General features: G+C 43.0%; 1 protein-coding gene across 1 annotated transcript in view; it reads right to left on the minus strand.

Moving 5' to 3' along the window:
* Nucleotides 1-14,859, minus strand: part of Anxa4 (annexin A4) — a 61,015-nt gene that overhangs the window by 12,100 nt on the left and 34,056 nt on the right. Inside the window, exons 4-8 of the mRNA XM_090336754.1 lie at nt 13,451-13,545; nt 8,493-8,606; nt 7,050-7,140; nt 3,779-3,858; nt 1,354-1,410 (exon numbers count right to left, since the gene is read on the minus strand). Coding sequence (XP_090192880.1) covers nt 1,354-1,410; nt 3,779-3,858; nt 7,050-7,140; nt 8,493-8,606; nt 13,451-13,545 — 437 coding nt within the window. The remainder of the gene's footprint in view (nt 1-1,353; nt 1,411-3,778; nt 3,859-7,049; nt 7,141-8,492; nt 8,607-13,450; nt 13,546-14,859) is intronic.

Consider the following 14,859-nt stretch of genomic DNA (forward strand, 5'->3'; position numbering starts at 1 on the left):
ATATTTTCAACTTACAATGGGTCTATTAGGACACAATCCCATTGTAAATTAAGGAGTATCACTGTATGTGTGTCTACACATCCTAGTAACTTTTTATTATAAAACTTTAAATATGGGGCCGGGAGTTTGGCCTAGTGGTTAAAGTGCTTGCCTAGCATGCATGAAGACCCGGGTTCAATTCCTCGGTACCACATACATAGAAAAAAGCCGGAAGTGGTGCTGAAGCTCAAGTGGTAGAGCCTTGAGAAAGTCCAAGGACAGTGCTCAGGCCCTGAGCTCAAGCCCAGGACTGGCAAAAAAAAAAAAAAAAAAAAAAAACTTTAACTAATACATTGCTTCAGTTAATGAGGGATGGCAGAAGTGAAACTAGTTTCCAAGGCTAGAGCTTAAACAGTTAGGCCGCTTCCGCTGTTTCTGTGGGAATGCTTGCTTTTGAGTGTCCTCTGTTGGGATCCCAGTGGACATGCTCAGAGAAGCCCCAACTATATACATACTCTTTCCCTTCTAATAGAAACAACAGGCTCTTTTCTACATAAACCATCGTAGCTTTTATCTCATACAATGATGCAAACCAGTCCCTCACTGTGGTCAGATATTGGCTACAAATACAGGGTCTGGGTGGCAATAACAGTCCAATTTGCTTATCAGTAAAGCAGAGATCGCAGTCATAGGGTTATTGTAAGGATTCTTTAATATACTTAATAGAAAGTCTTAGTGTTTGGTGCTTGGTTAGGGTGTACTTTGATGAGCTGTTATTATTAGTGTCTTCTGGCCACAGGATCAGACAATTTCCAGAGGGTTAAGTGCCAGGGAGCCATCACCTCTTGGTGTTAACTTTGCAACACAGAGTATACTCTGGTACACACACACACACACACTCACACACAAAGTCTGGGACCTGCATATGATAATGTCCAGTGCCACAGTCTCTCAAGACTTTGTCAATAAAGATTGTCTGTGGGAATCTTTACTTCATAACATACTCTAGCCTAATATAATCTTTGTTGTTATTGGATCTTTGTTGTTGTTGTTGTTGTTAGTCATGGGACTTCAACTCTGGGCCTGGGCACTGTCCCTGAGTACTTCAACTCAAGGCTAATGCTCTCTTCCTTGAGCCATAGCACTACTTCTGGTTTTGGGGTGGTTAACTGGAGATAAGCATCTCATGGACTTTTGTGCCTGGGCTGGCTTTGAACCTCGATCCTCAGATCTCAGCCTCCTGAATAGCTAGGATTACAAGCATGAGCCACCAGCAACCAGCTAAGCCTAATATAATCTTAAATGAAAAAGACCATTTACTAACTAAAGCCTTTGGAATAAATTAGCTTACAACAGAAATATAGCTCTACTCACCTGGGCATCCTGTCTCATGAGACCATCATCGAGGTAATTCCCGACATCCCTGCCACCCTGATGGCGAGAAGAGGAAAAATAACTCAAGGAGAATAAGAACCTCCACGGAGACTGTGAGGTGCTGCTAAGGCAGAAAACCTGTCAACAGGAACTCAAAAACTTGGAAATGAGACAAAATGTCATAAAGAGTGTTACTTCCAGCATGGGGAGGCAGGATGGAAGTCATCTGAATGCTTTTTGCATAGTTGTGGTCTGTGCCAGAGAACCTTTTCAACACAGCAGGACTGTCACCGTGACTGGTGTTAGGCAGCTGCCTCTGCCAGTGGGAGGGCAGAGAGAGTGACCGCTCTCTCCATCTCCTCTTCCCCTCCCTACTTCTCCCTCACTGCTCAAACTTCCTAGCTGATTCAGACTTCCTATGTTGATCAGTGTCTACTAGGAAGGGGTTAGCACAGAGGTGAGTTAAGAGAATGAGTGACCTGTGGTGTGGCTTGAGAAGCAAGTGTAATACAATATTCAAAGCATACCAATATACGGAGGGGCATGGGAAAACCCGGGAGAAAATACAAGCAGACAAAGAAATAGGCTACTTTCCTTGTGAGACAATACTTATGATTGTGCTGCCTCAATATTTTAGGGTGTATTCCCAGCTCATCGAGGAGATAAATATGGGAGGAAAGGAAAAAAATGGGAAAGACATAAGAGAAACAGGAATAGTTTAAATATCAGATGGGACCAGGGCAGAGAGGGAGCTGGAGACAATCTCCAGTGTTCTGCTTGGAGAATCAGAAGATCACAAGCATTACTAACCCAGGGAGGTCAGGAAGAAGAGTGAGTCCAGGTCTAATAAATGAAAGCGATTCAGAGTGACGGTAGAATACATTCATAAGGAAATGTCTAAAAAGCAGTAAGAGAAACAACTCTCACACTCTGGAGGAAGGAAGTTAGTAATCATATGAAGTCTTTCTCTGCCCCACCCTCGCTAAGACCAGCCATATTTCTCAACCGCATCTCACCTGATCTCTACCACCACCATCACCATCACAATATCTGCTACGCCCCAAACCTCAGCACCCTACTATTCTCCAAATAAAGTACAAACTCCTTCCAGAATCCCAGCCTGTCCCTCCAGACTTGCTTCTAGAATGATCAGCCCCATATTTAGCTCCTTGTTTGCTAAACACACCCCTTGCTTCCCACCTCCTCACTTTATTCTTGCCTTATTTCCTTCCTGAAGTATGAGAATCTGTATCTCTGCCTCTTGGAATTCTAGCCACCCTTCAGGCCTTCTGTGAACCAGCCTGTCTGCTAGGAAGCAGAGATGGCTTTTTTTTTTGGTCATGGGGCTTGAACTCTGGGCCTGGGCAGCTCAAGGGTAGTGCTCTACGACTTTGAGCCAACAGTGCTACTTCCCAATCTGGTGGTTAATTGGAGATAAGTGTCCCATGGATTTCTGTGCCCGGGCTGGTTTTGAACCGCAATTCTCAGATTACAGCCTCCTGAATAACTAGGATTGCAGGTGTGAGCCACTGGCACCCGCCAGAGATGGCTTTGTTTCTGCAGTCTAGGCCTCTCCTGCCTTCTAGTAATGTGTGATCCTGATCTGTTCTCTCGTGATAACACCATCTCTTCAAGCATAAGAACGCCTCCTGAAAGCTGGCACGGTGGCTCACACCTGTAATCCTAGCTACTCAGGAGGCTGAGAACTAAAGACTGAGAGATTCTTATCTCCAATTAACCACTAGAAAACAGGAAGTGGTGCTGTGGCTCAAGCGGTAGGGTGGTAGCCCTGAGCTGAAGAGCTTCAGGGACAGTGCCCAGTCCCAGAGTCCAAGTCCCACAACCAACACACACACACACACACACACACGAACGCCTCTTGATCATCTTCAGTACTTTTAGTGAACTCTGTGATAAGGATGCTTGTGATAACAGACTAGTAAATATTGAATTTAAAATAGGCTAAATGGGCAAACATGATCAGTCTGAGATCTCAATGACAGGTCATTCAAAGAACACCTGGGGACTGTTCATGTTTGTGAGGGGATGAGCTAAGAGGATGAGTGTAGGCTAATATAGGGGATAGAGTAGGTATTCAAAACCAAACATAAGCTGGGCATGGTGGCTCACGCCTGTAATCCTAGCTACTCAGGAGGCCAAGATCTAAGGATCAAGGTTCAAAGCCAGCCCTGGCACAAAAGGACCTGAGACTCTTATCTCCAATTAACCTCTAGAAAAGGGAAGTAGGGCTTGGCTCAAGGGCAGGGCAGTAGCCTTGAGCTGAAGAGCTCAGGGACAGTACCTGCCCTGGTCGAGTTCAAGCCCCATAACCCCTCCACACACACATACAAAAAAACCAACCAAACAAACAAAAAACAGAAAAACAATCTCCCACCAGAAGCAGGTGGCAAAGAAAGCAACTCACCGCAGACAGAGACACCAGAACCCGCTGAAACATGGATGATGTGTCAGAGCGAATGTCATCTTCAAGGCTCCGTCCATATTCTAGCAAGAGAGTATAATTACATCCATCAGAGGAAAGAATCTTTCTCAACACCATGTCTCCCTCACTGGAGTTCTGTCCCTTTAGGAATACCTGCTTACAGACGCAGCTCATCCTGGCCCTTGCAGCTATAAAAAACTTCTCATAAACTAAATTCTAATGAAATGGCCAGGATAAGGGTTTCTTGTGATTGGAGTAGAAATGAGATTCCAGATCATTAAGCTGAGGACTGAAGTCCTCCTTCTTGTTCCTGTTCTCCTGGGCTCTCCTCTGAGAGCCATTAAATGGCCACCATTCACAGAAGGTGGTGACTAGAGCACTGCTTCTCTGGGCTGCTTCTGAGATAGGTTGCTCCAGGCGAGCTCCAATCCTCCACTTTCTGGAGGGCAGAAACTGCATGGAGTGGATGAGGGAGTGGGATGCTGAATGCAGGCTCCTAAAGTCAGAATCTCCTGCTCTGCCTGTGGTATTTTTCTCTATAAAAGTAATACATAGGGACTAGCAAATTTAGGAGAAAACTGAGACTGGCAATGTAATGCAGGGTAGAGCGCTTGCCTACTTCCACTAGGCACTGCTTCTATCTCTAGAATCTTGGGTATGGGAGCAATAGGTGAATATGGCAGAAAATTTAGGGAAAAGTAAGTAAAATGAAAGAGGGAAATCTCCATCATATCCAATCAGCCAAAAATAATAATCAGTGATTTTTTTTGCCAATTCTGGGGCTTGAACTCAGGGCCTGAGACTGTCCTTGGGCTTTCTCAAGGCTATAGCTCTTCCACTTGAGCCACAGCACCATTTATGGCTTTTTCTATGTATGTGGTACCAAGGAATAGAACCCAGGTCTTTGTGCATGTTAGGCAAGCACTCTACCACTAGGCCAAACTCCTGGCCCAATCAGTGATTTTTTTTTTTGGTGAATATCTTTCTTAGTTTTCTTCCATGTACCTGTTCTTTCTTTTCTCTCCCTCTCCCTCCCTCTGTGTTCTTTCTTTCCTTCTTTCTTTCCATCTTTTGTGGCCAGGTTCCTTGGCTCACACCTGTAATTCAAGCTACTTGGAAGGTAGAGGTCAGGAGGATCAGGACGAAGGACAGCCTGGTCAGAAAAGTCTGAAAGGCCTCTACATGTTCATCATCCCAGCAATGACAGGAAGCCTGAAGCAGACAATATGGTCTAGTCATGAGCCTAAGTAAGAAGCAAGACTCTATAACAATAGACATAAATCAGGGCTGCATGTATGGCTTCAAGGTACAGTATCTGAAAAACATAAAGCCCTGAGTTCAAACTCTACTGCCACTAGTAAAGAAAAGAAAAATGGTTCTAGCATATTGTTTTTGACTTGCCTTTTTAAAATATATTTATATGCCACACTATTCTCTGTAATTCGATAATACCTTTTCAATATAAGCTCTAATGGTCCATTGTATGATCCTGCTACATACTGTTTACCCAACCTACTACTATTGCATATTAAAAAAAAAAAAAAAAAACAAAAACAGGGCCGGGAGTTTGGCCTAGTGGTAGAGTTCTTGCCTAACATGCCCGAAGACCCAGGTTCGATTCCTCGGTACCACAAACATAGAAAACTAAAAGCCAGAAGTGGTGCTGAGGCTCAAGTGGTAGAGCTCTAGCCTTGAGAAAGTCCAAGGACAGTGCTCAGGCCCGGAGCTCAAGCCTGGGATTGGCAAACAACAACAACAACAACAACAAATCCCAAGGCATTTATTGTCACCTGATGATAACACAAGGTCATCAGAAGTGTGCATACTACATCTTAACAATAGGGATCATTAAACAATATGAACGGGCATTTTCTTAAGATTCCCAGCAAAGAACACTTTTTAAAAATCAACAAAAAAACAACTGTATAAGATTCTTAATAACTTCTCACTTCACTGATCATTTCTAGCTAGAGACACTTTGTAGTAGAGTAATATTATTTCCTTTTTACTTTTTTTTTTTTTGCCAGTCTTGGCTTGAACTCAGGGCCTGAACATTGTCCTAGAGCTTTCTCAAAGCTAGAGCTCTACCACTTGAGCCACAGCACCGGCTTTTTTTTCTGTGTATGTAGTACCGAGGAATCGAACCTGGGTCTTTGTGCCTGCTAAGCAAGTACTCTACCACTAGGCCAAACTCACGGTCCATATTATCTCCTTTTAACATGATCTGATCCAGTTGTTTCCTTGACTTTGTTTTAGAATGAATTTCTTCTGCATCCTCTAACACAAGGTTCATATATTCATCAAAACCAATGCTACAGCCTTCTATCTGCATATTCACTTGCTTCTAGAGCCACACCTGAGTCAGAGATCTATTTGGTAAATATCTGTAGAGAAGGCTGACGGCCTGCACCATCACCTTCTGCACCTTTTGGCCCTAGTCCCAGTACACCATGGTGGAATCTTACAAAGCCATACACCGACCAGCATGCCACCCTACAGGCAACTTCCAGAACTGAGCTACTATTGTTTGTAGCTAATATAAATAATACTGAATATATACCTTGTGATCAAAACCTTTGTGCATTGTTTGTCCTATTCTCAGGACAAAAAGGCCTGCATTTTTAGAAGGTTCTACATACATACCATCCTCTGGCAACATGTATGCAGAATAAATGGACATCACTCTGTGATGGCTGGAGGGCATAGAAGGTCAGAAATTGGGCCAGACAGAGGGCTAGGAATGTGGCTGAGTGGTAGAGTGCTTGCCTAGTATGCACAAAGCCCTGGGTTCAATTCCTCAGGACCACTTAAACAGAAAAGGCTGAAGTGATGCTGTGATTCAAGTGGTAGAACAATAGCCTTCAGCAAAGAATTTTAGGGACTGTGTCAATACCCTGAGTTCAAACCCCAGGACCAATACACACACACACACACACACACACACACACACACACACACACACACACACACACACACAGAGAGAAGAAGAAGAAGAAGAAGAAGAAGAAGAAGAAGAAGAAGAAGAAGAAGAAGAAGAAGAAGAAGAAGAAGAAGAAAATCTTAAGAAGCCAATATTCACTTGCCTGGACAGGGATCTGCCTCAAAGCAGAGCTTGGCACTAAGGAATTGCCTGCCCCGCCCCCAAGGTGAGCATGTCTAGGAAAAGAGTGTCTGAAGGAGCTAACCACTGGTGCTAGTCTCATTCTCAAATCCCAGCGAAGCCTCAGCCAGGGCCACTGAGGTGGCTACATACGCTGCTGGTAGGTCTGGTTGATAAGTCGGATCTCCTCTGGGGTCCGGGAGGCCAGGATTTCAATCAGGCAACCTTCATCTGTGCCGGCTCCCTAAACATGAGACCAGAGGAAAGGATGGTTATGAGCCAGATAACAAAGTTGCTATACAATTTTTTTTGTTGTATGCACCCATTAGAAAATAAAATAATACAACTAGATTAAACATTTTTTTGTGGGTCATGGAGATTGAACTTGGCCTGGGCATTGTCCCTGAACTCTTCAGCTCAAGACTACCACCCTACCCTCCAGCCAAGCCTCACTTTCCATTTTCTAGAGGTTAATTGGAGGTAAGAGTCTCAGGCTCTTTTGTGCCCAGGCTGGCTTTGAACCTTGATCCTCAGATCTCAGCCTCCTGAGTAGCTAGGATTACAGGCATGAGCCACCACACCCAGCTTAGATTAAACATTTTAAGTAGCATTTCAGACACAGAAAGAATAGTCACAAATTTGGAGTATAGGAAGACAACCTAGTGGTTGTAGCAACAAGATTTGTTAACTTGTATATTTGCCCTGCTCAGATTCAATGTGTTCACTGTAATTATTATCAGTAATAACAAACATTTATATAGACCACTGCTTATTGTGACAAGTTAGGTCCAGGTCAGGGAACCTGACTCTTTCCTTGACCTCTGAATGGTAGAATCACAAGACTTTGTGGCTTTTTTGCTTTCCCAGAGCTTAGCCTAGAGCCTCCACAAGGCAGAGTATGGACATAGCATTTCTGCATTCTATTTTTGGACACTACATGCTAAGTCCCAGCAAGGGCACAGTGGATGGATTGGTTCAAGGGAATCTAGGGCTCTTCTGCCAGTTCTAAGTCTAAAGCCAGACCTGGAGGCCTGAGATGTCAGTCCTAAAGTTCCATTCCACACCTGCAGCTAACATGCCACGTGCCAGTGGTTTATGCCCATAATCCTTACTACTCAGGAGGCTGGGATCTGAGAATCAAGGTTCAAAGGCAGCATGGGAGGAAAGCCTGTGAGACTATCTCCAATAAACTACTCAGGAAAAGCTGGAGGTGGCGCTGTAGCTCAAAGGATAGAGCGCTAGCCTTGAGCAAAAGAGGCTCAATGACAGCATCCAGACTCTGAGTTCAAGCTCTAGGACCAGCAACAACAAGAAGAAGAAGTTTCTAACACAGCAAGAAAGTTTCTGGAACTGCACCAAAATCACAGCTAAATTGCTACTGCTTGTTGAGCCAGGTTTTGTAGACCTGAGGCCCCCAGGCACAGGAAAGAGTAAATGATTTCCAATTTCTAATCATAGGACAGTTTTCAAGTTGTCATAATGAAGGGAAGTGTGATTCCTAGAATTTATCCTTCTGCTCTCAGAAGGGCTTTCCTGAGGTTTCTGGAGACCACACAGCCCTGCTTACAATAAGAGCACTGGGGGAAGAGCACAGACCTTCATGGCTCTCCGGAGCTCCTGCACATCATACAGCAGCGTGGGTGTCATCATGCCTACGATCACCTGCTCAAAGTTACCACTCAGTTCTGACTTCAAGTCATCAATCAGGTCCTGCAACAGAAGCACACAGCTCTGATTAAGTGCTGCGGTAGCTTAAACCAGCCACTGACCAGACACAGTCTGAGATGTTGCTGTCTTTTTTGTTTGTTTTTAAGGGCCTGAGCACTGGCCTTGAGTTTTCTCAAGCTCGGTGCTCTACAATTGAGCCACAAAACCATTTCTGTGTATGTACTACCAAGGAATCGAGCCCAGAGCTTTGTGCATGCTGGGCACGTACTCTACCACTAGGTCACACTCTTGGCCCGATGTCTGAGGTCTTCAAGGCCCTCCAGAGTTCAGGCAAGGTCAAAGCTTTCTTCACAAAAACTCTAAGGCATGATCTTTTCATTATCATCCTCTTGCAAGGGAACATGGGGTTTTAACTGTGTCTATGTCAAAGGGCTATTAAAATGTTCATTACTTTCTTTTTTGTCAGTCATGGGGCTTGTACTCTGGGCCTGGGCGCTGGGCCTGGGCACTGTCCCTGAGCTCTGCAGCTCAAGGCTAATGCTCTACTCCTTAAGCCACAGTCCCACTTCCCATTTTCTAGTGATTAATTGGAAATAAAAGTCTCACATTCTTTAGTGCCTGGGATGGCTTTGAACTGTGATCCTCAGATCTCACCTCCTGAGTAGCTAGGATTACAGGCATGAGCCATTGTGCCCAGCAATATTCCTTACGTCTAACTATAATCTGCACAAGACCAGATTTTCCTTATCTGCCTCAAACACACCACATATTACAACAAACTGAATTCAGAAGCTGTTTGAGAATCCATAGGGGTATTAATTGAAGAGTTTTGCAAATATAAAATGTTCACCTTCTCATTAAATATTGTTTCGAAAATTTCCTCTGTTTTAATTTTTTTTTTTTTGGCTAGTCCTGGGCTTGAGCTCAGGGCCTGAGCACTGTCCTTGGACTTTCTCAAGGCTCTAGCCTACCACTTGAGCCTCAGCACCACTTCTGGCTTTTTACTATGTGGTACCGAGGAATCAAACCCGGGTCTTTGTGCACGCTAGGCAAGCACTCAACCACTAGGCCAAACTCCCGGCCCCTGTTTTAATTTTTAATATGACTAAATATCAATTGTTATCACCACCAGGAACTAAAAGAAATCTCAATTTAAGAGTATAAAGATCTGTGATCATGGGCTGGGAGTTTGGCCTAGTGGTAGAGTACTTGCCTAGTATGCACAAAGACCCCTGTTCAATTCCTTGGTACTACATACATAGAAAAAGCTGGAATTGTGCTGTGGCTCAAGTGGTAGAGCACTACCCTTGAGAAAGCCCAAGGACAGTACTCAGGTCCTGAGTTCAAGCCCCAGGACCGGCAAAAAAAAAAAAATCTGTCAGCCAGGAGCAGTGGCTCACACCTGTAATCCTAGCTACTCAGGAGGCTAAGATATGAAGATTGAGGTTCTAAGCCAACTCAGGTACTGAAGTCCATGAGACTCTTATCTCCAATTACCCACCAGAAAAACAGAAGTGGCAACATGGCTGCAGGGGTAGGGCAGTAGCCTTGAGCTGAAGAGCTCAGGGACAGCACTCAGGCCGAGTCCAAGCCCCACAACCAACCAACCAACCAACCAACCAAACAAACAAACAAACAAAAAACCCAACATTCTAGGTTTACTCCAGTAGAACAAGGCTCTTTTCCACAGAACTAATACATTTCTCCTTTTTTTTGTTTTGTAAGTTGTGGGGTTTGACCTCTGGGCCTGAGCCCAGTCCCTGCGCTCTTTAGCTCAAGGCTAGTGCTCTATCATTTTGAGCCACAGCACCAGTGGGTCTAGTACATGTCAAAAGTGTCAACCATGTAACCCCTAGAAAGAGACATTTAGAGAACTGTGTGCTGGGAAGAGAAAACAACAGCAACAAAAAACCCTGGGGAAAGGGCAGGAGCTCCAAATGCCAAAGTGCAATCTAGAGTTTGTTTTGGCTTTGTTTGGGGTGTGTGTGTGTGTGTGTGTGTGTGTGTGTGTGTGTGTAGTACATGTGCACAGGTGACTTTTGTTGGGCTTTTTTCTGTTGGTGTTGTTTTGTTTGTTTTATTTTCATTTTCTCCTGTGGCTTGGGGAAAGCCACTGGGATCACTCTGCTAGACTTCTAGGAACTAGCTTCCTGTAAGGACTGTTTATGGGAGTTGTCATCAGTCAGCTGGTAGAACAGAAGCACTGAACCTTAGAATTTTATCACTCAAGCCAGGTACCTGTGGTCTATAACCCAAGCTACTGAGGAAAGCCGCTGAGATCTGAGAATGGAGATTTCAAACTAGTTTGGGAAAACAACTCCATGAGACTCTTACCTCCAATGGCCTATCAAAAAGCATAAAGCAGAGATATGCCTGAAGTAGTCGAGCACCAACTAGGAGGAGCAAACAGGCTGAGCAGGAACACAATTCCCTGCATTCAAGCCTCCCTCCTGGCACAAATGAAAGTAATAAATGAATGAATTTTATGACTTAAAAAAATCTGTGATCATAATAACATTTATAGAAACTACATTAAATGCATAGCTTAATAATATATTATCAGGGCCGGGAGTTTGGCCTAGTAGTAGAGTGCCTGCCTAGCATGCATGAAGACCCAGGTTCGATTCCTTGGTACCACATACATAGAAAAAAAAAATGCCAGGAATGGTGCTGTGGCTCAAGCAGTAGAGTTCTAGACTTGAGAAAATCCAAGGACAGTGCAGGTCCTGAACCCAAGCCCAGGACTGGCAAAGAAAAAAATATACATATATATGTGTATATATATATATATATATATCCTGGATATATTCTTAAGTTAATCTTCATCTATGATATTTTTTTTTTGCCAGTCTTGGGGCTGGAACTCAGGGCCTGAGAGCTGTCCTAGGGCTTTCTCAAGGCTAGAGCTCTGTCACTTGAACCACAGCATATTTCTGGCTTTTTCTATGTATATGTGGTACTGAGGAATCTAACACAGGTCTTTGTGCATGCTAGGCAAGCACTCTACCACTAGGCCAAACTCCTGGCCCTATCTATGACATTTTAAACACTTAACATTTGTAAGGATTTCTACATATAGAATATAATTAATTAGTCTGGGTACATGGTCAACTGGTAGAGTGCTTGCCTAGCATGCATGAAACCCTGGGTTGGACTCCTCAGTAACACATAAACAGAATAAGTTGGAAGTGGTGCTGTGGCTCAAGTGGTAAAGTAGTAGAATGCTAGCCTTGAATAAAAGAAGCTCAGGGACAATGCCCAGGCCCTGAGTTCAAGCTCCAGAACTAGAAAAACAAAGCAAAACAAAAAAAGAAGATAATTAATTAATCCTATCACTTGTGTCTGCTTTTGTAGTTGTTTATATAAGGCATCGAATTATATCTTTGTGACAATTCATGATTATTTCTTAAGATTCACTTCTTAAAAAGAAATGTAATTATCTGGACAAAGAGCCAAATTCTAAACATCTGTGTTCATTTTTTTCCTCTTAGACCAGGCCAGGGAGTTTGAAAGTCTTCTTAAAATCATCTGACAATAAGGACCTGAGTTGCTATTAAATCCAGATATCTCCTTCTTATAAACTTCATTCTACCACATTTTATGTTACCCTATTGTGCACATTTTAATGCTAGATGCAAGGATGCAGAGACTTGAATGATGAATGAATGCATAGTTTATTAATGTTGACAATCTTAACACACTATCAACAAGTTAGCTTAGTTCTGAAGGTAAATAACACCCAGAGAAGATTAACTAAGAGGATAAACCAGCTCTAGGTGTGGGTGCTACCACCTCAGAGGCCAGAGGTCAGGACAGAATAAAGGAGGAAAAAAAGAAGAGAGAAAAAGCCTGCTAGTACATTCTCTGCCTTAGCCTCCTAGCTGCCTTGTGAGCTACTCAGCTCCGCCATGTCGAATCTGTCACAAGTTACTAAAATAAGTATTTCCTTCTCTTAAAGTTGTTTTCTCAGGTATTTATTTGGTAACTGTACTGAATAACTAATACAAACGGTGACCCTCATTTGATGCTCAACAAAGAAAGAAATATCTGCTACAGGAGTTTGTATGGAATCGTTTGTGATTAAATCCTAGGAAAGCTTATTTAAAACAAACTAGATGCAGATATTTTAGCCACTTTTGCGAGTGTTCATCTGCAGGGCCAGAGAAGCAATCTGGAAGGTGACCTTGCCTGTTTCTGAGGACAGAGGCTTAGCACACATAATAACCATCGCCCTGCCAATGTCTCGGGGAGAAGAGACCAAATTTGACTTTGAACCTGGGAGTCAACAGCTCCTAAAAATTACTTCTGAACATGTGTAGTAAAAAAAACATGTGTGTAAACTATTTTTGTGTATTTGCTTTTTTCTTCAAGAATGTCTTCAAAAGGAAATCTTTCAAATTTTTCAAGTTTATTTAAGTTCTTTGGCAGTAATGGCATTTGAACTCACAGTCTCATGTTTGCGAGGCAGGTGCTTTTTGCCCTTGAAGTCATACTTCCAAAAGTTCTAAAAAAATATTTTTTATTTTAATTCACAGATAACAGTTGTATATATGTGTGGGGACAGTATGACATTTCAATACATGTATATCATGTGTAAGGATCAGACCTATTACCTGATACATTTTCGTTTCTTCAAACATTCAAAATCTCCTCTATTAGCTTCTTTGAAATAGTCAATGAATTGTTGTTAACATAGTTGTTCCTCCTATTCAACTGCTCCCTTATACTTGGTGAGATCTCCCTTCCCACCCTCCCCTTCTCCCTCCCCGCCCTCCCTTGACACCCTCTTTTCTAGGTTTTGGTAAACACTACATCGAAGAGGCCCTGCTTTCGTGTTGCCTGACCAGTCCCTGGTTGCACACCAGAGCAGGAGAAAGTATTCCTACCCTGCCGATGGTTGTCTTGTAGGTTGTCCTGATTTCCTGGCGCTGGGCAGTGCTGCGGTATGCCAGGACGGAGATAATGGCGTCCTCATTGGTGCCTGGGAGTAAGGAAGACAATGAGCAACTGGGGTTGGAGAGATAAATGAGAAAGTGGCTTCCCCTGTGCACACTGGTTACCCAGACAAATGCTGAGAGTCTGCTAAGAAAAAAAAAAGTCCTGTATCTGGTCATGGTGGTACACATTTGTAAGCTTAGCACTTGGGGGCTAAAGCAAGTAGATCTTGAGTTCCAGGCCAATTGGGGCTACAAAGTAAGAGAGATGCTGTCTCGAAAACAAGAACAAGGAGGAGAAGGGGTAAGGGGGAGGAGGAGGAAGAAGAAGAAGAGAGAAAAGGGAAAGAAAAAAGGGAACAAGTCCCTCTATGTTAGTGGAAAACAGCATTAGTCTCCCATCTGTAAATGTGACTAACCACAGTAATACTGAACTCTTGCTGCTTAAATAAATTTACTTAGCACAAAGCTCAGTTCTTACTAAATATTTAGTAAAGATTGACTGGGACAACTCTTTTTCCCTCCTATTAAAATTCATTTCATGTCATTTGTACTTTTGCCTTTCCCATCTTGGTCATTTTCTCTGAATTTTTGAAACAATTCACACTTGCCTTTAAAAACTGTGTGTGCATGTGTGTGTGTGTACGCACGCCAGTACTAGAACTACACTTGAACTCAGGGTCTGGGCATTTTCCCTTAGCTTTTCCCTTCAAGGCTAGCACTCTACTACTTGAGCCACAGCTTAACTTCTGGTTTTTTTTTCCCTACTTAATTGGAGATAAGAGTATCATAGCCTTTCCTGCTTGGACTGGATTCAGACATTGATTCTCAGACCTCAGACTCCTGATTCACACTTGTTTTGAATTCAAAGATCTGACATTTTGAACAGCTTAAATTGGGTACTCACTGATTTCACTGCATCAAAAAAAATTCTATGTGCTTCATTTTTTGAGCTGCTTTTAAATCTTCAAGAGTTTCTGTAATAGATAATACTAGCAAAACTTCAAGCCAGAATTACAAGTCAGAAATGTCCTAAGCTTTGTTTGCCAGTAGCTTGTAGCAGCTTTTATAAGGGGATTTTATGCTAATTTTTCAGGTGGTCCTACATCTTTGAAACAGCTGGGTATTTATATACACTAGAGGAATGTTTAGTTTCCTCACTGATTATGCTGCGTGGGAACTTATATTGGGTTCCTGCAGAGGCTCTACTGAAACATGGAAAGGAGGAATGATAAGGATATGGAAGTTCATCATAGTTATTCTTTGCAAGATTAGAAACCCAGGAAAATATAAGATATAGGGAGAACGTGTAGAACTTTAAGTTTACATACTTTTGGACCTACTTTCTGATTGTGTAAAAA

Source organism: Megascapheus bottae, chromosome 7 (assembly GCF_031878675.1).
Source record: "Megascapheus bottae isolate mThoBot1 chromosome 7, mThoBot2.hap1, whole genome shotgun sequence".
In the NCBI taxonomy this organism is placed as follows: domain Eukaryota; kingdom Metazoa; phylum Chordata; class Mammalia; order Rodentia; family Geomyidae; genus Megascapheus; species Megascapheus bottae.